Source organism: Cotesia typhae, unplaced genomic scaffold (genome assembly GCF_013202065.1).
Source record: "Cotesia typhae breed Kobodo isofemale line unplaced genomic scaffold, CoteBio_Ctyphae scaffold_141, whole genome shotgun sequence".
Classification (NCBI taxonomy): domain Eukaryota; kingdom Metazoa; phylum Arthropoda; class Insecta; order Hymenoptera; family Braconidae; genus Cotesia; species Cotesia typhae.
Genome location: NW_027423775.1, coordinates 127358 through 150175, shown reverse-complemented (window position 1 = coordinate 150175; position 22818 = coordinate 127358). Strand labels below are relative to the sequence as shown.

The 22818-nt window shown below is 29.2% G+C and overlaps 3 protein-coding genes across 3 annotated transcripts; 2 read left to right on the top strand and 1 right to left on the bottom strand.

The window, feature by feature from the left end:
* Positions 1–12734: 12734 nt before the first annotated feature.
* On the bottom strand, positions 12735–15123 carry LOC141535591 (uncharacterized). Its single transcript, XM_074255545.1, has 3 exons — positions 14669–15123; positions 14102–14236; positions 12735–13342 (listed from the first exon to the last, which is right to left on the bottom strand). The coding sequence occupies exon 3, from the start codon at positions 13319–13321 to the stop codon at positions 12869–12871; it is 453 nt and encodes a 150-aa protein (XP_074111646.1). The 5' UTR covers positions 13322–13342; positions 14102–14236; positions 14669–15123; the 3' UTR covers positions 12735–12868.
* A 1321-nt stretch (positions 15124–16444) lies between these two features.
* On the top strand, positions 16445–18046 carry LOC141535590 (uncharacterized). The gene is made up of 4 exons (XM_074255544.1): positions 16445–16554; positions 16835–17194; positions 17352–17550; positions 17874–18046. The coding sequence occupies exons 1-4, from the start codon at positions 16504–16506 to the stop codon at positions 18014–18016; spliced, it is 753 nt and encodes a 250-aa protein (XP_074111645.1). The 5' UTR covers positions 16445–16503; the 3' UTR covers positions 18017–18046.
* A 530-nt stretch (positions 18047–18576) lies between these two features.
* LOC141535586 (uncharacterized) lies at positions 18577–22556 on the top strand. Its single transcript, XM_074255540.1, has 7 exons — positions 18577–18586; positions 18805–19005; positions 19305–19475; positions 19902–20060; positions 20245–20385; positions 20985–21109; positions 22467–22556. Exons 1-7 carry the CDS (start codon positions 18577–18579, stop codon positions 22554–22556), a joined length of 897 nt encoding a protein of 298 aa, XP_074111641.1.
* The last annotated feature ends 262 nt before the right edge of the window (positions 22557–22818 follow it).

The window sequence follows — 22818 nt, the reverse complement described above, 5'->3', positions numbered from 1 at the left end:
ATTTTTGAAATGAGTCTTATTTTTTTTTGTAAAGTGATAATGTTATTGAGATGAGTTTTATGAACGTGGACTTGGCGCAATTTTTACAGTGAAACTGTTTTTATTCGGATTTATTAATAATAACAATCATTTTAGTAATAATAATGATAATGATAAACATTATTATTGCTTTCATTTTTAACATCATTTATTATTACCGATATTAATACTTTCAGTATTATAATTACTATTATTGTTATTTTTATTATGGTTACCAATATTATTTATTGTTATTATGATATTGTTGTTAGTAAATGACGCAATATATCAAACGCATAGTCATGTTTCGTATTATCAAGAGATTAAGATTATTTGAAACCCGCTCAATTGGATGACAGTGCCACCTACAGGCAATAACTATAAGATCACAGAATGTTCACACTTTTTAATGAGAATTCCCCAGACACTGAACATCTGGTTTATCCGAAGAAAGTATAACTCATACAATGTTTGTGTGTTTAAACTGGTTAACAAATAAAATTTAATTAAAAAATATGTTTCAAACATAAACATGGAAGGTTGTATGATAATTTGTTCTATAAAATTTTTTGTTTCATAAGATACTTTTACATTTTTAATTTCAAACGTAAACTTTTCCCGCGCAATATTAAAAATTCATAAATAAATGAATTTTTCAGGCAAAGCTATAATCATATGAAAAGGAGTTCGTTCTTTGATTTTACAGCTCAAATTATGATAAAAAAAATTAAAGTTTTCTTTTCTCATATTAGCTAGTGGAATTAAAAAATTTAAACTGACTAATCCGCGAAAACGCCTCCGGTTTAAATCGATAACTTAAATTATCGATGGAAATTATACATTTCTTATATATACAAAGAGAATTTTGCCATTTTCTTAATAAGAAAAAATTTTAATTTAGATTTAATACTGCAATACACATTAATCCAATGAAAATAACAAACAATTATTTTAGTAATAATAATGATAATGATAAATATTATTATTGCTGTCATTTTTAACATCAATTTATTATTACCGATATTATTACTTTTAGTATTATTGTTAAAAAGTGTTCCTATGCAGAGATATCTGAATAAAAAATTATAATAGGGACAAAATTTAAGCAGTTATATTCAACGCTGTCTGAACCGAAATAATTCTGATTCATAGAACTAAACAATTTTTTCATATTTTTCAATTAATTAATATTAGGAAAAAAGGTATGAACTACTGTTATAATAGAAATTTAAGAAAAAGAAAGAACGTAGAATTTAAAATAAAATTTGCAACCTCAGAAAAACGTCATGCTCACAGTAAACACAGTCGGTAGTCTGACGCTCCGTTTACAACGAAATTTTTGAACGGAACTTGGTGCCAGATTCTACCGAATCTGTGGATTATTTTTTTATTTAGTATTATAATTTTAAAAATTTTTGTTTTGTTGTTTGTGCTCATTTACTTAAGTATGTTTTTTAACTTTAAAAGAAGTTAGTAGTAGTTATTTTATTTAATTTCTTGTTAAGTTTAAGATAAGTTAATATATTTTAAGTATTAAGATGTCATATATACATAGAAAAGAAAATTTCTTGAACTAAGAAAATTGTAAGGAAGACCGAAGTTATTTTGGAGCAAGAAGGAATTTTCTTGGCTTAAAAAAAATTAACTTCATTCAAGAAATTTTCAATCTTCCTTAAGATTTTTTTGATTTAAGAAAATTTTCGCTTGACTTAAGACTTTCTTTCTTTCGGTGTACCTCAAGTTTTCAATTTACTTCTTTTGTAAGAAAAATACGTAAGCACTTTTAGAATTCGCAGGCCATCTTACTGATTGTACAATCTCATCATCTATTTGGATCCATGATAAATTATGTTTAATCATCGCAACATGATGATTTTCAGAATTACCATCTTTTGAAGAGTTAAATATAGCACTTACAACAACATAGTTTGTATTACATATTGATATTTTTGCTTTGGGTACCGATTTTATAAACCCTTTTTCCTATTTATTAATTTATTGTTTCCTTTGATGGGTACATGTAACTTCACAACTAATATCTGTTGCAAGGAATTTAATGAAATTTTTGTTAGCGTTTCTTTGACTTCTATACAATTTTCACAAAATTTGAAATTAGTAAATCAATATCCAAATGATGAATCAATTAATTCTTGTAGTTCAAATGTTTTTTTCTCATCATATATTGAAACATGTAATACATTTTCTAGTATACTGTAAAATTAGAATAATTGCATGTTTTGCATCGATCATTAATTTCTAATTTAAATTGTACTAAATTTCTAATATCACAATTATCATTACAAATTTTAAGAAATACTGATACAGGATCGTTATTTGTCATAGAATAAGGCTGCTCTATTAATGACTCTTTAATGTCACTGGACTTTAGAAGTAATTCGCGATTATTATATTTGCTAAATAAATTACTAAGTTTATTGTTGACAGATTGATACTTTAGGCCATGATTGATTAATAATGTCCTAATTATTGTATTATTAAACATACATTGAATAATTGAATTAAGACCATCGGAAACGTTATCACAGTTTTCGATACCTCGACAATCTAATAAACTAAGAGAAGCTTTTTTCGCATTTTTGAGTTCAATTTGAATAGAATGTTCTTCAACTGCCCAAATCATGTCCCATACTTTTTGCCAACGTGTATCAGGAATTGGTATGGTAGGTAAATCAGACCTATAAATTTTTCTTAAACAATTATATTCTTTAATTGCTGAAGAGCTTGCTTTAACGGAATGAGGATCAAAATTGATTAAATGTAGTCCACGTAACTCTGTTACACGAGATAGGGCTACATAAATTTGACCAACATTAAAAATGGTGTTCCCTGCTTCAATGATGGCATTTTTTAAACTTAAACCTTGACTCTTATCAATAGTTACTGCATAACTCAAGCATAATGGAAATTGTTCTCTTACAACGAAAGCTTTTTCACATAATTGAAATTTTACTTTAATACCATTTTAAAAATTAGCTCCTAAATTATCATTTATTATTATTATGATATTGTTGCTAGTAAATAAGACAATGCATCAAACGCATAATTACAATACGAATTATCTAAAAATTATGATTATTTGAAACCCCCCGTGTAAAAAAGTTGCGGGATTCCGCCGGTAATCCGCAGGTGATCCGCTGACTATCATGTGGAAGTCATATTTTGACACAAATAAGAATTCTAAATGAATTCCGGATGAAATCCTGATGAATACACAAAGATAGTATACTGTAAAAAATTTCGGTGTAAAAGATGGACCCAGAGACTTTTACACCGTCGTGTAAGTGTGAAAAGTCGGTGTAAACACTTGTGTAAATTTAACACGGTGTAATTAACTGTTTTACACTATTCCGTGTTATTATTTATAACTCTGGAATTCCATCAATTATAAGCTATAATTATGTGACTAAAACTTATACTATAGTGAAATTTATCTCATAATATAGAAGAATAACTAATTAACAACATCCCTTTGTCAAAAACCTCGATTACTTTTTGAGTTTCTCGTAATTATCATTTGACTGAGTGTGAGTGGTGGGACATCAAAAAATTCTTCTCTCTTACCTTGGTATACTTTAAGTCCAATTTCAGTTCGATCACTAAGTTTAAAAAAATATTTCCCTCTCAATAAAAAATTTATCCTACAAACATTCAATATTATGAAGAATTAGACTGTTTACCTACGTAGTAAAAATTTTTTTATTGTAATTGGTGGGACAGACATTTGTGACTGGTGGGACAAGTACAAAATGTCTACATCAAGTTGTTTATTAAAAAGGCTGTTATATTATTTCAACTCTAGAAACATTAAATAATTTTTATAGTAGAAAAAAGCCATATAGACAAATTTGTGAATTAGAGAAATAAAGGATAAAGGGAAATGGAGGACCTTTACTCAGTATGAATTTTCGGTAACTGAAAAAAGTAATTCGGACAGCCCAGACCGTTGTTTATATATTTAACTATAAATTATTTAGGATAATTAAAAAAACTAATTAAAAACACAAATAAAGAATTTAGCATGCTGGCAACACGATCTTGATAAACTTAGGTGTTAATTAATAACGAACATAAACAAAATTTGTTCTTAAAACTAGAATAATAAATATGTTAGTTAATAATAAACATTTTTTACAGTGTACAGAAATATTGTTCTAGTGATAGATTGTTCAAAAAATTTTTTTTGCTCGACAGGCAGAAAGCGTCAACTTTCAGCCCGCTGCGCTAAATGAAGTTGCCACTTCCTGCCTTCGTCCAGCAAAAAAATAGTATACACTCTACGGGAAATAAATAAGAAAGCCTCAGATTATATGTTTGTTGACCTCGGCTTTGCCTCGGACAACAATTACATGTGATCTGAGACATTTCTTACTTTACTTTCCTAGGTGTGTAATATACTAATTAAAACATCATTCAATTTCAGACGTATTTACAGGTCTTATAACAAAAAACGTTTCAGGTTCCTCCTCAGTATCATTTTCTATGACAAAACATACAGTGATTAAATTATTAATTTCTGTTATTGTTAATAATTCAGACGAATCGACACACAAATTCATAAAATTTTCGATCTCACAATACGGAAACACAGAACGGATTGATTCACATGGTCTTATTATTGCATAAAAGCTACTGTTCTCACAATTCACAACACATTTGTGGTTATAATCACAATAACAAATTTTTATAAATTTTGTTATAATGCCAATACAATTATTTTGATTATTACGGTAAATTACTACGAAAGAATTTGTTTTTTTATCGCGTTCATAGAGTTCTGAGTCATAAACCATATTGTTTTTAAATAAACGCATAAACGTGAAAACTTTAAACGGTTCCTGTAAGCGTTCAGTCATTAAAGCTCTCACTTGTTGAATTGACTCGTCACACTTTCTCAACTTTCCTAGAATGAAGCATTTTTCGAATATTGGAACAAGCTTGCGCCTTCTCAAATAAGTCAGTTCTAACTTCTTGCAATTCTCTGCTACATCACGACTTTCTTGTTGTGCTTCGGATTTGAGCTGTATAATATTATTGAAGACTGATAGAGCAGAACATACTTGTAATTGGGCATACCGAGTTCCTTGAATAAACCGTCTAAAAGTTCCGTTGAGGTCTTCATACGCAAAACACGACGTGTAGGGTAACGGACCGAATTTACGCACAGCATCAGGAAGATGAATCAAACAGTGTAAATTACAAGTCATGTGGGTTAATCCGTACAATCGTTCAAACTGGGAGATATATATTTTTATGGAAGTATTTGCTATTAAGATCATTTTTTTGTTGATAGAAGGATAACTTAAATAACTGACAGCAAGTACTAAGAGTTGGTGATGCTCTAAGCACTCTTTTCTCATAATCAAATGCAAAAGTGGAATCGAATAATATAATAACCACTGTTTCCATTCAGATGCCTTCCAATATTTATAGTCGAAAATAGATCTTGTTAATCGTGAAACAAATGCTGGAGGGCAAATTAATTTAATTTTTTATCAACCCACTCTCGATGTTGGTAAAGCGAAAAAGGATAGTTTTTGTACTGTGCATCAAACCATAAACTGAATATTTTCCGTACAACTCCTAAAAATATACAGTGCATTGAATCTACCACAGTAGTATTATAAACATCATGCACTATTTGAGATAAAACTGTGGGACCTTTTATTCCATCGACTTCATTGCCAGAGATGAAGGCTTTCCTCCCATCACTGATAGATTCCGCAGTATTTCTAAGTATTAACCGTCGCTGATACGAGTAAACGCGTCTCCTATTAAAATTTTTACTCTTGATCTTGCAGTGGCAACACCCAAACACTCCTCGATGTCCCTTCATATTTAAAAAAGCAGCTTTAGCAGGAAGATCACACGTCCCGCAAATAATCATGCCTCTAACTTTGACTCTGTGATTCAAATCAGCTGGTTTGCACCAAACACCTTGAAAAATTTTCGTTAAATCGTTCCGAAAACTGTCTACAAATAAATTTGGCTGTGGTTTAGCTCCAAACCAAAGACCAGCTAACAATAAATTTTCTTTTTTTGTTCGTTGTTGAAATGTCAGTTCGTTTATCGTTAAATAAAATGGCCAGAGACTGAATTTTGATGATTTAAATAAAGCTACTCCGTCAGTATTCCAAGTGAATGAAATATTTGAGGGATACGACAGAAATCCATTGTTTTTAAATAATGATTGATAAACTTCCCCATCCCAGATGTCTTCTAAATTGTTTTGCACAATTTTTTGCCTATTGAACCGACTTTGTAATGAATTATAAAAATTTGGACGCCGAAAGAGATTGAAAAGTTGCGATATCAGAGGGACTTGAATGAAATAACTTACTTCGTTCTTCTTTTTACATCTCCGACAATACCCTTTTTCATTGTTTAACTTCAGAAAACAAACAGAACAAAAAAATGTCGTTGAAGAGGTGTTTTCATGTTTTTGAAGAATTTTGTAAAAAAGTATAATGTTTTGATGCAAAAATTTGGTTTTATACAATGAACATTGATGAGAGATAGTAAATCGGCCAAAAGCACTTTAGTAACTTTATGACGAATCATGAACGTCAAGATACAAAGTACACTTTCGCCTAATGTAAGCGGAGCATTTTCATAAATAGGGTCATTTAAATGTTCATTATCGAAAGAAGCCCCTGCCTCGTCATCGTCAGTTGAACTATCACTGGTTTCACTTTCAGTAAATTGACTATCATCTGAGCTTTCATTCCATTCACTAACGTAATTTTCGGAGGAACTGTTAGAATCAGTTTGATCATAAGTACCGCTATAAGAAGAATCGGAGCTCCTACTGCGAGTATCGTGATTGTTATGACAATCAAAATTATAATCATCACCAACCCTACTATCTTCATAATTACTATCGTTCGTAAGACTCTGCTCATCGTCTGCACTAGCAGCGTATTCACTTTCCGAATCAGAAGAGTATTCGTTCTCGTAACGAGGGGAACATTGGGACTTGGAAGTATAGGAGTCTTGGCTTCTAGAAGAATCGGAATCACTGGTATACTCGTATTCATCATCTGAAATGATCATAAAGGTTCAAGAGTATTTTTCTTAAAAAGATTCTGAAGAAATATTCCTAACATGTTAACAAATAAAAGGCTTGAATATTTATTATAGAACACATAAAAATTGACATAAAAGTATCATAAAGTTATTCTAAAATAATCATATAAGTATCTGAAAATTGTCTTAAGTCTCCTGGAATTATCATAAAGTTGGCATAAAAGTATCCTAAAATTGTCATAAAAGTATCTTAAAATTATCATAAAATTATTCTAAAATTATAATGAAAATGTCATGAAGTTGTCCTAAAATTGTCGTGAAAGTATTCTAAGATTATCATCGGATTTTCTAACATTGTCATAACAGCATCATAAAGTTGTCATAAGAGTATCTTTAAATTGTCACAACAGTATCCTACAATCAACATAAAATTGTCCTAAAATTATCATGAAGTTGTCTTAAAATTGTCGTGAAAGTGTCCTAAAGTTGTCCTAAAAGTGTTCTAATATTGTCATAAAAGTAACCTACAATTATCATAGAGTTGTCCTAAAATTATCATGAAGTTGTCATGAAATTATCCTAAAATTGGCGTAAAGGAATCCTAAGATTATTATGGAGTTTTCTAAAATTGTCATAACAGCATCATAAAGTTGTCATAAAGCTATCCTAAAATTATCATAAGTGTCCTAAAATTATCATAAAAGTATCCTAAAATTATCATGAAGTTGTCATAAAGTTGTCCTAAAGTTGTCGTGAAAGTATCCTAAAGTTGTCATAAAAGTGTCCTAATATTGTCATAGAAGTATCTTACAATTATCATGAAGTTGTCCTAAAATTATCGTGAAGCCTTGAAGTTGTCCTAAAATTGTCATGGAAGTATCCTAAAATTATCATGAAGTTTGCTAAAATCATCATAAAAATTTCCCTAAAGTTGTCATAACAGCATCATAAAGTTGTCATAAAGTTATCCTAACATTATCATAAAAGGGTCCTTAACTTGTCATAAAATTGTCCTAAAATTATCATACAAGTGTCCTAAAATTGTAATAAAAGTATCCTACAATTATCATGAAGTTGTCATAGAAGTATCCTAAAGTTATCATAAAAGTGTCCTAAAATTGTCATAAAAGTGTCTTAAGATTGTCATGAAAGTATCCTAAAAATATCGTGAAGTTATCATAAGGTTGTCCTAAAATTGTCGTGAAAGTATTTTTAAGTTGTCCTAAAAGTGTCCTAATATTGTCATAAAAGTAACCTACAATTATTATAGAGTTGTCCTAAAATTATCATAAAGTTGTCATGAAATTTTCCTAAAATTGGCGTAACAGAATCCTAAGATTATCATGAGGATTTCTAAAATTGTCATAACAGCATCATAAAGTTGTCATAAAGCTATTCTAAAATTTCCATAAGTGTCCTAAAATTTTCATAAAAGTGTCCTAAAATTGTCATGAAAGTACCCGAGAAAAAATTTTTCTATATAATCATATATGATTATATATGATTATATATCAAATCACATATATAATTATATACAATTATATATAATCATATATAATTGTATATAATCTGACATTTTTCTTAGAAAATCTAATTAATTTCGATGATAATTTTTCAGAGTTTATCAAAACTCCAATAAAACTTTGCTCAAAAAAAAAAAGAAGAGTAAATATCGAAGTGATCCCCGGTGGTTTTTTGTGAAGAGTTCTTATAGTTTTGTATAAAAATCAACTTATATAAGACTTTGATCGTAAATGAATGCAGCACTTTTATCGATTTACCTGTAAATGAACTGTCATCATTCGAACTGGTTGCCTTTCGACATTTTTTAATATCCGATACTTTGTTGATCTTGATAATTGCGCAAAATCTTTCATTATTTTGTATTTGATCAAGACACCAGTATTTTATGCGTACTTATAAGATAGCTCACGGGATAATTTCTTTCATATGTTTTTTATTTACGTTTTTTAACCTATTTTAGTTTATTTTTTTTTTTAACCGATTCGCATTTATTTTTTGTTGACAAACTTCAATTAATTGACGCTTTATCGTTAATGAAAATAATTAAATAACCGTAAAAATATTGATATTAATAATGTCCAAAAAAATGTTCTCTTTAATTTTTTGGATTGGTTTGGGTTACGCATCTGTGGTTAAAACTGAAAAGATAAAAGCTTCTACCAAGTCGGGCTTTGTTGTGAAGTCAAGAAATAAAAATTTACCTATTAAAATACTATTACAAGATGGTAAGTAAAAAATTTTAATTTTAAAACCATCCCTCGCGACCTTAGGACCATTCTGGAAACACTCTGGAAACAGAGTGGCAATGGTTCCATTCTGTTTCCAGAGTGTTTCCAAAGCGTTTCCAGACTGTGTTTGTTACATTTGTCCATCGTGTTTCCAGAGTGAAACCATAGTGGGCTCAGTCGGTAACCAGAATGAATATGTAGTGAAACAATAATGAATACATTTTGAAAACAGAATGTTTTCAGAAAGAACACATAATGATAACAGAGTATTTCCAGAGTGAATACGTACTGTAACCAATATGTTACTATAACGTACCCAGAGTGAATACATTTTGTTATCTTGAAGTTTCCAAAATGGTTTCATACAGAGCCCATCAAAGAACCAGAGTGAATACATGTTGTTATCACAAAGCTCCCCGAGTTGAAACATATAAGAACCATAATGTATCCATAGTCAATATATATAATGATGTCTTAATCACCGTAAAGAGTGGGAGTACTTATGTTACGTATTTAACCCTCCGTTGGTCGCGTCTTTTTAGTTTCTCACTTGCACTATAACGAGTCTTTATAATTTGAGTAGTTGTTAGCTAGCGATTCGCACATAGCGCGACTAACGAAGGGCTAATTTAGATACAGAAAACAAGTTATACGTCCAATAAATATGAAATATAGCCCCATAATTAATTTTTGTTAATCCAACGTTAAACATTTTACTTCCTACTTATATTTGAATTGCATCAAAATTAGCTTAAATTTATTGCTAAATTGATTGTTATGTTTGGGATTTCAAGTTTTCCGATTACTTAACTTCAAATTCCGTACACAGAAAAAATGGTTTAATTGAGCGAAGAAAAAAATTTTGACTGAAGAAAATTTTATTTTAAGAATTTGATTTATTTTCAGCTAAGAAGAAAAATTCTGAAAGTAAGAAAAATTTACTTTAACAAGAAAATTTTCTTGGTTTCACATTTTTCATTATCTTAGCTCAAGAATATCAATTTCTTCAAAAAATTTTCTTGAATCAATTTTTATTTTCTTGGCTGAAGGAAACCTTTTTACTGTGTATCTAGATTCCCGTTCAGTTATATTCTTTATAGCTATATACATATAAATAGATGTAGCAAATTATACCTAGAAAGAAACAGTTTGTAATGAGTGTTAAAGAATGCTGAAGAAATAATTTAAACTCTTAAATTATAAAATTAACAACTTTATTCAAATTTTTTTATAAATTAAGTTATATAAAAATATAGGAACTCAGGGAAGCATCCAATGGAACAGACAATCAAATAACTGCTGGTACCTGCACACAGCCACCTAAAATTATAACATATTAATTACAAACATAACCTATCTATATTATATAACTAATCTGTTTCCCAACAGTTAGTTTGTTCAATAACATATAATTGTTGCGATTTAATGATCTGAACTGCAGGCTTAATAAATTGAGATTCTTCGATAAAAATTAGGTCATCCAATCTGGTGGTTACTTTGTGAATATGCTTAGTTCCTAATAGACTTCTGACTTGTTGCATGCGTTGAATGAAAATACCGCCTATTGTTTTATTATTGTTGCAAAATTTAACAATTGAAATTATCGTACCAAATTTATTATTTCCATCGAAAATAATACTGTTGTCGAATTTACAATTTTTGTATTCTTACACTCGTATTTGATTCCGTTTAATATCATCTTTTCAAAACATTCCATGTGTATAGGTTCATATCCAAATTTCATCAAAGCATTCCGTTCATTATCTGTCGTTAATCGTGTTATACATTTTCCTACACCTTTCAAGCGATTTTTAGTGTCAATTTTATTGGTTTCCAATGAAACTCTACATTGTTTAGCCATAATTTTTTTGGTTTCAGCTGTTATTGCATTATCGTATAGAGATGTAATAATAAATTTTCGCATGATAAAGCGCATGGCAATTTGATTAACTCGAGCATGAGAACTGCTGACAAAATCCATGATTCTCTTATTCCAGGACTCAAACACGAATGCTTCATGGACCCATATTGGGCCCCAGTTTTTCACAACAGATACCAAGTGTGTCATTAAATGGACATTAGAAGACATATTTATCGTGCCATAATACTTTTGAAAAAGTGATACAAATTTTTTTAATAGAGTAGCAGATCGCTCTAAATTATTGGGCGTCAGGCAGTCACTGTTTAAATGATGAATCGCTTCTGATAAAAGTGCTAGATGGGTTAAATATTTTTTTGGCAAAACTTCTAATAAACAAATTGGAGCATAGTCGAGCCAATTCCGCCATTCTGATGCTTTCCACTTGGGATAAGTTGATATGGACCGTGGTTTTCGTGAGCGACATGACGGTGGTCTGATCGACAATAAAGATTTATCTATCGAGCTCATAGTTTTAGGTGCCCCAATATAATAAGGTGCATTTGTTGTAGTTAAAAGTAACTTTGTTAATTGCTTTACAACTCCGAGAAAAACAGCATGCATCGCTTCAACAACAACACCTTTACTTATGTCGAATAATGGTAGAGCTACTAAAGCTGATATATTTTTATTCCATGGATCACTTTCTCGGTATCAAAAGCTCGAATCATGTCATTACGTATTTCGGCATCACATCGTTCTTTTTGATAACACTGAGATAATGGATAAATTCGTTTACCACGTCCTGCTGATTTGCCTTTTGCATAACAGTATAAACAACCATATTTTCCGTTGAATTGCTTAATACAAGCTACTGCTGCGCGGGCCGGGGCGTCTAAGCTACATGTGGTGACAATTAATCTTGATGTTACTTCTAAATTATTGTTAGGTTTCCATGTAATTCCATCACAAAATATATTTTGTATTTCTGTGGTAAATGGTCTTAAAAAATTATTCATTACTGGATGTGTTTCGTCCACGAATATTGCCGCAAGAAGCATATGTTTCTTTCGCATCTGTGGAGGTAGCTCGTTGATCTGAGCGTAAATCGGCCATGCACTTGATTTAGAAGACTTTGATACATTACATCCATCAGTATTTATAGTTAATGAGAAATTATACCATTCTTCCAAAAATTTTCTAGGTTCACAGAGCGATTTATATTCTTGGCCGTCATAAATATCTTCGTAACCCTCTGGATCTTTTTTTATTCGATGAAATCTATATTTTAACGACTCACTAATGTTGGGTATAGAGAGTAATTCTTGGATTTGTGTTGATAAGCTCAAGTATATGAAGTAACGTAAATTACATTCTAACTTATCATCAGGACCACACGCTTTACATTCACACTGTCTAGTCAGTTTATTAGTTATTTCGCATTTAAAGCCTAAATAGTCCTGACATAAGCGACAATAGTAATGATAGGTAAGGCAATCATCATTGCGATTTAAAAATTTCCATAACCCATCTTTTGTAGAGGGTATTGTACTATCATAATACAACGATTTAATCCATTTCAAGTTATCAAGAGTAGCTGTATACGATAATTGATGTCGGGATGATATAGCTATTTGAGCAAGAACGTGGTCTCTTGCAGTTTTATTACGTTTAGCAATTAAGAAAACACCTGGATTTACTTCATTATCGACGCTGAAAAATGGCTTGTTCGAATTTTCAACTTCACTACAATTATTTGTACTTTCACTTTGATCATCGTGTTCTCCTTTTTCTTCTTCGTCTTCATCATCATCTTCTTCTTCTTCTTCTTCGTCTTCTTCTTCTTCTTCTTCTTCTTCTTCTTCTTCTTCTTCTTCTTCTTCTCTTCTCCTTCTTCTTCTTCTTCTTCTTCTTCTTCTTCTTCTTCTTCTTCTTCTTCTTCTTCTTCTTCTTCATCATTATTAATATTATAATCATCTTCTTCTTTGTATTCTTCTTCCTCTTCCTTTTCTTCATTGTCTTCTACATTATAGTCATGATGAAATTCATTTTCATACTCTTCTTCTCGATTGTCAGTATCATACATATCTTCAACGCAAACACCATGAGAACTACTAACATTTAGATCGTTGGTAGGTTCGACATCCATATTTTCGGTATGCTCAGAATTCTGAAATGAAACGTAAATACACATAATAAATTCTCATTTTATCAAAACATCATCATAGAAAAAAACAGTACATAGGCACAGCTATGATTGCAACTTTTTCCCCTGATTAAAAATACTCATTGAAAGGCGTTGATCAGTAGTCGCTCCATGTGAACAGTATATTTACATTGAAGCAAATATAATTGAAATTATTGAGAATGTACATTCTATCAATTTCAACACTTTTCAATAAAAGAATTCCATCAGGGATAATAAACAAGTTTGCTTTCATTAATGATAATAAATTTTAAGTATTTCAACAAAATTTTTTTAATTGCTTATAACGCGTAATATTCATTTATTCCATAATAACAAGTTCATAATACACTAAATTATTAAAAAAAAAAAAAAAATAAGTAATGAAAAAATATAAAAATTGATCTACTCATATTAAAAAAGTAAGATTTTGATTAAATTATAATCGTTTCATCTAAAGCATTATTTGAACTATTGAACTATTATTGAACGAATAATAAACATTTTAAAGCAGTAAGAAAATCGAATTCATTTATTGAATGCTTTAACAAATAAGCACCAATAGCATAATATAATTTGGACTACTGAAATTTAAAAAATTAAATCATTTTTGATCTCTACTAATTTTTTTTTATACAAATTTATGCTGGAATAAAACTACATGCAAGTTATTTGAAATGTGTTCATACATGTACATTAATGATGAAAGTCGGAAAAAATATTATTTAAATTATTTCAACTTACTGGTGATCCGAAAAATGTTGGGGAATAGATGGCCCCTGTCCATCTGGAAACGCCGTCAAATAATTAGCTAGTTTTCTTTTTTGTCTTCTATACACTGCTACCCGAGAATTACTGAACTTCCTCTTCATTATTTATCTGGTGAAAGAATTTATAAATACAAAATTAGTAATTAGAATGACATTGATTGATCTACGCGTAAACGGTAATCAACCCTGAATTTTACAGATAGCCTAGCCAACATTCAAATAGTTTACCCAGGGATATCTATAGAAAAAAAAGTACTAGTAATTTAGAAATGGAGGTTTGTTTAATTACTCAATATTCATATGTGAATAATTTTACAGGTAGTATATTAAATTATTTTTTGTTCAAATAGATTATTATTCAACTATTAAACTTCTATGGAAATATAACCTGCATTTATCTGTACAGAGTTCTACTGCAAAAATTTAAGTAGCATTGATGAAGCAAGTCTCCCACGTTTTTACATTGAATTAAACGGTCAAAATAATAGATGTAACTGTTTAGATATTACAGAAAAACATTCGAAACTGCCATTTTACTTACCTAGCATTCACTTCTATGTTCAATGTAGATTATATAGTCAAAATACTAACAATTGAAAGTACTTTTTATTATTAATGCTTGATTTTTGATTACATGTATTTTCTACAGGACTTTAATAACAGACTGAACAATCTCACAAGTTAGGTTAATTTTTTAAGTAAACGACTTTATATACAAAGAGTTAATTTATAAATCACACATTTATGGAGCGATTAAAAAAGTACGCTGTGGATAGTTTATATTTATTTTATAATTTAATAAACAATTTATAGTGTCAATAATATTATTTATACAAGTTGCTTACATTCTCAACTTCTCGTGTATTAAAAATTAAATGTAATAAAAAAAGATGATTTCAATATGAAAAATAGTAAACGCATGCGCAGAATGTAGATGCAAGCATTAGACGTTTTACGTAAAAATTTCAAATGTATAAAGGGACAAAATCATCTATTTATTTCGGCTTGTAATTAAAATGATAAAATAATTTTTCATTTTATTCCGTTTATTATTTCTATGGAATTTGTCCAATTTTCAGACAATGTTATAAGATTTTATTTTATTTTTCTCAAAATTGTCGCGCTTACCTTACACACGCATGCGTAAATATGTTCGTATCCTATCCAGACGCTGTGATTTATGCCTGGATATACTAATGTTAGACCTCTGTGCTTTACAGCGCTTGCGTTTATGACCCATGAAAGATGGCGACGTGTAAACAACAGATGTTTTAACTCTAGGACAAATTACAGATGTAAGTACATCACTTTTTTACAACTTCCATTGATAATAGCCAATATGTATAATTTATCGGCAGTTCGATTTCTGTGTTATAACTTAAGAACGTTCATAAGTATATAAATGGCAAAAATTACTAATCAAATTCATTTTTTTCTCATAGATCGTTGATAAAGATGCATCATAAATATAGTCTTGTGAAAGATGTCCGTAAAAATAAGAGCTACATAGTGTGTTCCAGCTGTATTTTCCGAATAAACGAAAATAAAAAATTAACGCCTATCGATTGGACAAAGGACATCGACCGTGAATGCAGTTTAATTGTGAGGGACGAGCGTTTATCATTGGGTAATGCAATCGTAAAATTCGTGGACTCAGATGGTATGATTTTTATAAACTAATACTTTAATTGACATCCAGTTAAGTTACAACGATCATTTTGTTGATTAAAAGTCAAAAAATTAACATTTTGACTTTTGACCGCGAATTTTAAGATTATCTTTGGAATTCCGTAATAATCAATTTGTTTGTCTACCTGCGAAATGAAAAATGAAACATGATAAAAAATAAATAAATTACATTATATATATTTCTTATAGTAAATTATTAACTTATTTTTACATCTTTCAGTTATAATTACTGTCATTTATTACAGATAATCCACATACACTTATGAAACGTAATTCGGATTCTAATCGAATTATTATGATGAAATTACCGAAGTACAGTCCAAAAATGAGAACCAATATTCCATTTAAGCCGAAAATAATTATAAAAGTAAGTTTAATTTTTGGCATAATAAAAGAATAAAATTTTAATGTCAGTGTTTAAAGTTGTCAAACATTCAATTAAAGTACAATAACTGTACAAACTTTCAATATTAGACGACTATATATTTCTATAGTTATTTTATTTCGTATTCACTTATAATTAATACCAAAAATTAAAATCAAATTTATTGAACAATTTAATAGTATTTGTTTCTGAAAATATACTTTTTAAAAATTTTTAAATAATTATTTCGTTGCTTTTGAACAGAATAATAAAAAAACCCAAAAGAAAAGGTTACGACGAAATCATCGGAGTTTTACCGCAATATGATGCCAAGCAATAATTTTCCCAGGGATTACGATGAAATAGACCGTGACGTAAGTTACAAAAATTGTAATACAGTAATTTTATAGCCTGTTTTTGTAATCTGAAAAATTGTGGAACTTGTTTAATTGTTTGACTTTTTAGAATTGTATTTGAAAAGATAGAACGCATTTGTTTTTTCCATGCTAATACATCTTTTAATATCTAACGAGCTAACTTAAAAACAAAATATTATTTAATACATATATTTTAATACAGAAGTATTTGTCTCTGTAATGTAATTTCTAAATGCGTTTTGAATTATTACACTCACTGATTTACTTATTATTGTAGCAAGAGCAGATACCCACGGAGATTGTCAGTGACAATAGTGAAACCGAAAGAAGTTCAAGTGTCGAAAAATCTGTACGAGGAGCACCGGTTCAACGTAGTCCAACAGTACCTAATGTTTCATCAAATCGATCAACGTCACGACGCAGCAAGACAGTTATACGCCGGCCATTAACGTCTCTTAATACTAACCTGAGAACTTTAAATAATAAAATAAATAATTTAAGTCGAATGATTAAGGCAGATTTGAAACATAACAACGTTAAGTCAAGGCAGGCTCCTCAACAACCAGGCCATAATCAGCAAGTTACTTATCCTATTCCAAAATTGACAGAATCGATAATAATCGAAAATGGAGATGAGGTAACTATATATATATTCTGGTTAATAACAGTAACAGTACTGCTCAAGTAACAAGTAGTTATCTTATCAAAATCGACTCTTTCTGAATGACCGTAAAAATTATCAACCATTTACGATTCATGAAACTAAATTTCATCATTTTCTTTATTTATTCCAGTTTGTCGTTTTTGGAGATACAGCAATAGGTGCTGAAAATTTAGCAAAAATTTTGAAAAAGTCGAGCATGAGGCAACGGGTAAATTTAATAATAAAAGAATTGTGGCCATCAGAGATATTAGAAAAGATGTATATTCAGGACCGTCACAAGAACGAAAATCATATAGAAATTACTAACCAGCAGTGCAAAAAAATAAGAGGTAATACCAGCCTATTTTTTATAACACATTTCAGTTTCATTCATTTCACTAATTTTTATAATTGAAAATCAAATTTTTACAATGTCTAATTTATAATTCTGTTGACTTGGTATGACTGTCAGATTTTAAAAACGGAATTGATGAGTTCAAAGCGCTCAAAAACATATATTATCACCGACAATATTATTTAAATCTAAAAATATTTACAATCTTTTGTTTGGCCTGTAATTTGAGCACGTTCTTAAAGTTTTCAAATAATACTATATGATATAGAATTTTAAATTATATATTTGATAATAATTAAATTATTTTGTATATTACAGATATATGTCTATACCTGCAGCAGAAAAGAGAACTGAAGTTCATCCCAGGATCAAAAGATGATATCACAATTTATTTGAAATCGTGGATAGGAGCTTATCTTAATGATCACCGGCGTCACTTAAAAAATCGAAATACTGCTTAAATGGAAAATAATGTTTGTCAAAAGTATATGAGAAAAATTATATCTATTTTTGTATTAATATTTATTCATCTAAAAACAATTAAAGCAATAATAATAACCTGAAAATAATAAGTTTTCATTTATTATATTATGTCGAGCACATTTTGATCTTTATAAATATCCAATTCGGTTTTGGTATGTATTTATTCCGATTACAGTATGAAATCATTCTGGTTATATTCTGGATTTGGTCTGCATCTTTTTGAAATCAGTATGTATTCAATCAAGTTACATGTTGATTCCAGTATAAAATTACTAAGGTTTCATTATGGTAACTGTATGTATTAGTTCTGATTCCAGTATATATTCACTAAAGTTACATACTGGAATTGCTATGTATTCACTCTGGTTTTGGTGAGTATTCACTCTGGATTTACTCTGGTTCTAGTATGTATTCACTCTGGATTTACTCTGGTTTTAGTATGTATTCACTCTGGATTTACTCTGGTTTTAGTATGTATTCACTCTGGATTTACTCTGGTTTTAGTATGTATTCACCCTGGTTGTGCTCTGGATACACTATGGGAAAATGTAACAAGCGCACTCTGGAAACGTTCTGGAAACATTATGAAACCAGCCTGATTACAGAAAGGTCCCAGACTGCTAACATTGTGTTTCCAGAATGATCCTAAAGTCGCGAGGGATGAAATGTTCAAAATTTCTATTTATTTAATATTAGTTTATTAATAATACTAATAATAAATTTTGATGAATTTGAATAACTAATTTAAATAATTATTTTTGAAAAGATGACGAGGAATATTTAAATAAACAGACGGTGGATGAAGCGGGAAACTTATTGAAAAAAGCAGTCCAACCAGGAGTTGAGGCTAAGAATGTGGGAAAAAAAGGTAGAAGTAAAAAAGACAAAGAACCGAATCCTATTGACGCAAAAATTGTTGATCAGCAATCAATCTTTTGCACTCGCAACAAGGATGATTTGACTGATGGTAAATAACTTAAATTACAATCAAAATTAATCATTTTAATATCTCAACTTTACTTAATTTTTAATAAGTATAAAATATTTTAGATTCTGCCAATTAGCAACTTTTTTTTAATAGAATTTTTTTTTATTTATACTTTCAAAGTAATCAGATCAATATTTAAATTTGTGCAGAGAAATATCAAATTTTGTTTAAAATTAAGATTATATTTTAGTATGACTTTATGAAAATCTTTATGATTATTTTAACGATTTATTTATTTTTTTATTTATGTCAAATTTTTATTTTGCCAAATCTGTAAGAATGTATTTATTGTGCTAGATCAATTAGGGCCAACACCGTTAACAACCCAAAAGCAGTTCTTACTGATGGTCAATTACAGACTGTTGCTCATGGATCAAAACGACTAGATCGTAAAGATAAAAATCAATCCAATGAACGTCTTTCTGATGGTAGACCGACAGGTGATAAAGGTTAATACTAGTTTACTGATTTTGTTTTGAATTTTATAATTTTTCAAACTCAATGCAATTTAAGTATGGTGACCTTACTGTTTCATATTTTTTTCGACTAATAAAATTGCTTTTCTTAAAATTAATCCAATAATTGGACGACAAACTTAAAAAAATCATAATTTTTAGATTTGAAAAAAAATCACAATTAAACAAACAGTTGACATTTTAGTATATATGAAAAGCATTTTTTTTATTATTATATTAAAAATATAAAAAAAAAAACCGGTATACTTATTTGGATAAATTTTAAAAAAGTTTTTCATGATGAATTTATTTTTTGTTAATATTGAAGTATAAAATTACATTCAAAAGCAATCATGAAACTAAAGAATTTATTTAAGTTTAACCTTAAATTTATTAATAAATTATTTTCTATACTTATAGATATACTCAATAAAATTAAATCAAGCAGCAAGGCAGAAACACGTTCAACGATGGAATCAATTCACAGTGATAATGAAGAACAGACTGGTTCTCAGGGATCAAAACATCACCAAGATCAAGAGCAAATTGAAGATTATTCTTCTGATACTGAATCGAGCGGTAATAAAAATTAATTATAATTTATTTAGCTTATATATGTAATTAGCCCACATTAATTCGTATAATTTTTTCAACTCAACGTTACTTTGAGTTTAAATTTTATAAAGTTAATTTTAATTCTAGTTTTTTCCTAATATCATGGTAAACTACTTCTAAGTATATAATTATTAAATAAAATTTTTAGAAAAAAAATGCAACAAACGAAAAGGAACTGGTGCTGATAAAAAAGTAGAATCTAGTCAACGATCTCACAAACCTAAAAAATTAAGAAGAGAAAAATCCAGTTCAAGCGATGATTCAAGTGACACTAGCGGTAACTTAAGTGGTATTTTTCATTTACAAATTATTTTTTTTCTATAAATTTATTTGGTATTATGTATTATAATCAATATAGCTGACCTAATAATTCGAGACACTAAAATTGATTTGTGAACTAATTAGAAAAGGATAGATACAGAGGTGTTCCAGTTGTCCTAGGGAGCCTCTGATTTTTACATATTTACAGGTCGCAAAGATTTTCTGAAAATCAGTTAGCGAAGAACTGAAAGATTCATTATATTATATTTATTATATTTACTTTATTTAAGAGGATATTAACGACACAGCAGTTAACTCAAGTGTTGGTTCGGGAATATTGTGGAGGATAAAGAAATTTGCTGATTTTTATGCCATTGTGGCCTCAAAAATCCTCTAATAATGAATGAGGGAAGCACTTAAATACTTGGTGTTAGTTTGTATATTTTATTTATAAAATTATCAAAGTTCCAATTCAAGGGACGTTGAAAGAGTTAAGGAGATAATCAGTAGAATTGGAAAAATTTTAGTTTTTAATTTTTATAATCCTATTATTTTTGAATTATTAACAGTCAGCTGTATTAATTGTTTTTGACAATTTTTATTATTGAATTTTTAACTATTTTACAGGTAAAAAACTTTTCGAAGAACTTTTGAAATGGCATGAGAAAAAAAAGAGTAAGAATAGGAGCAGGAGTGAAAGTAAAAGCAGGAGTAACAAACATCGGAAGGACAAAAAGCCAAAAGCAAAGGAGGTTTGAACTTGATTTCTATCGAAAGTTTTTTAATTAAATATATTTTATTAAAAGACTTGCAGGTTTAACTATAGTGAATATTTTTTCGTTAATTTAATCTGAATGTGGAAGGATATTTGTTCAAAAATATCTTTATCTGCGAATTTTTCCGTCAAGATACTTATGTCTTCTTTAAGTTTTATAACCATTATTCCGAGGACAGCTTTGCATGCTTAGCTATTACTTATTTACGAATACACTGATAGATCTTACTTTTAGAAGACAATTATTTTATAAAAAGCCCAAGTATAAAGAGCTCAAATTTAATAAACGTGCATTATACGTCGGTATACTCGTTTTATAGAGTCAGTGTTACATACTTTTGAGAGTAAACATCACTGTGACGATCGAAAAAAAAGCTGATTTTCGGGAATTTTTTTGACAGGGAAAGGAATTTGGGGATCGGGTTTTTTTTTTATTTTATTAAGGGTACATTGAAGATTATTACTCTAGATTTTTAATTAAAAAATATTTAATTATTACAAAGTTATGAACAATCTCGTAGAGCACTGGAGAAAATCCCCCATGGTCGGGTCGATAACTCAAAAACGGATCATCTGAAAATAAAAACCCAAATTGCTTTTTAATCAGTAAGGATGTAGTTATTGTTGCACGTACAGAATTTTAAAAATTTTGATTTTAAAAATTTTTTTAGCCGGGTTAAAGCAAAAAAAAACATTGAAAATAATGAGAAAATTTTCAAAATGGCGTACGTGCAACGATAACTACATCCTTACTGATTAAAAAGCAATTTGGGGTTTTCTATTCACATGATACGTTTTTGAGTTATCGATCCGACCATGAAGGGGGAAATTTTATCTAGTGCTCTACGAGATTGTTAATAACTTTGTAATAATTAAAAATTTTTTAATAAAAATTTAAGGTAATAATCTTTAATGTACCATTAATAAAATAAAAAAATCTGATCCCCAAATTCCTTTGTTTTCCCTATCAAAAAAATTTCAGAAAATCACCTCTTTTTTCGACTGTCACAGTGGTATTCCCTCCGAATTATTTTCGCAAAAATCGACCTTTTTTCCACTTAGTTATTTTCTGTAGGCTTTCATTCTTCGTGATTTTTTTTTGGGCTCGGGAGAAATCGTAAAATATTTGAATGATTCTCCAGATGTTTTTCAGTTTTTTTATTTGATTATTTCCGTTTTAATGTTTTTCTTTTTCATTTTGACCAAGAATAAATTTCAAAGATAAATATATTTCGTCAAATGAAATCAGCCCTAAATATGTTGTATTTTTTTTTTTTTTGTTTGAAAGGGAGCAAACAAATAATTTTTTAAAAATTTATTTTATATCTTAATAGGTAGAATTAGTCGAAAAATCTGGGATAATTGTAAATCGATTTAAATTGGATCTAATTACGGAAAGTAATACAAAAATCCAAGAGAAATGACTCGTCAATTATTCAAATTAATTGTTGGTACGGAAGAGTTAGCCAAGATGACGATCGTTAAAACAAAAGGACGAGAACTAATGCCTGAAAAATATCTTGAAGCTATTTTCGGTAAGCTCACGTATAATGATGTTGCTGAATTTTTTTACGTCTATACTAGAATTTATAAAGAATAGGGTAGGGCGGGGCTAGTTGATCACCTTTTGGTTCGACCTTCCATAACTTTAAGAGGATGTATCGGATTTAATCAAGTCATATACTG

Excerpts from the sequence above, each read along its gene's own strand:
- LOC141535591 (XM_074255545.1), bottom strand. The coding sequence starts at position 13,321 with ATGGATGTCGAACCTACCAACGATCTAAATGTTAGTAGTTCTCATGGT.
- LOC141535590 (XM_074255544.1), top strand. The coding sequence starts at position 16,504 with ATGATGCCAAGCAATAATTTTCCCAGGGATTACGATGAAATAGACCGT. Across the intron at positions 17,195-17,351 it reads TAATCGAAAATGGAGATGAG|TTTGTCGTTTTTGGAGATAC; the intron begins GTAACTATATAT and ends TATTTATTCCAG. Across the intron at positions 17,551-17,873 it reads GCAGTGCAAAAAAATAAGAG|ATATATGTCTATACCTGCAG; the intron begins GTAATACCAGCC and ends TGTATATTACAG.
- LOC141535586 (XM_074255540.1), top strand. Across the intron at positions 19,476-19,901 it reads TAGACCGACAGGTGATAAAG|ATATACTCAATAAAATTAAA; the intron begins GTTAATACTAGT and ends CTATACTTATAG. Across the intron at positions 20,061-20,244 it reads TTCTGATACTGAATCGAGCG|AAAAAAAATGCAACAAACGA; the intron begins GTAATAAAAATT and ends TAAAATTTTTAG.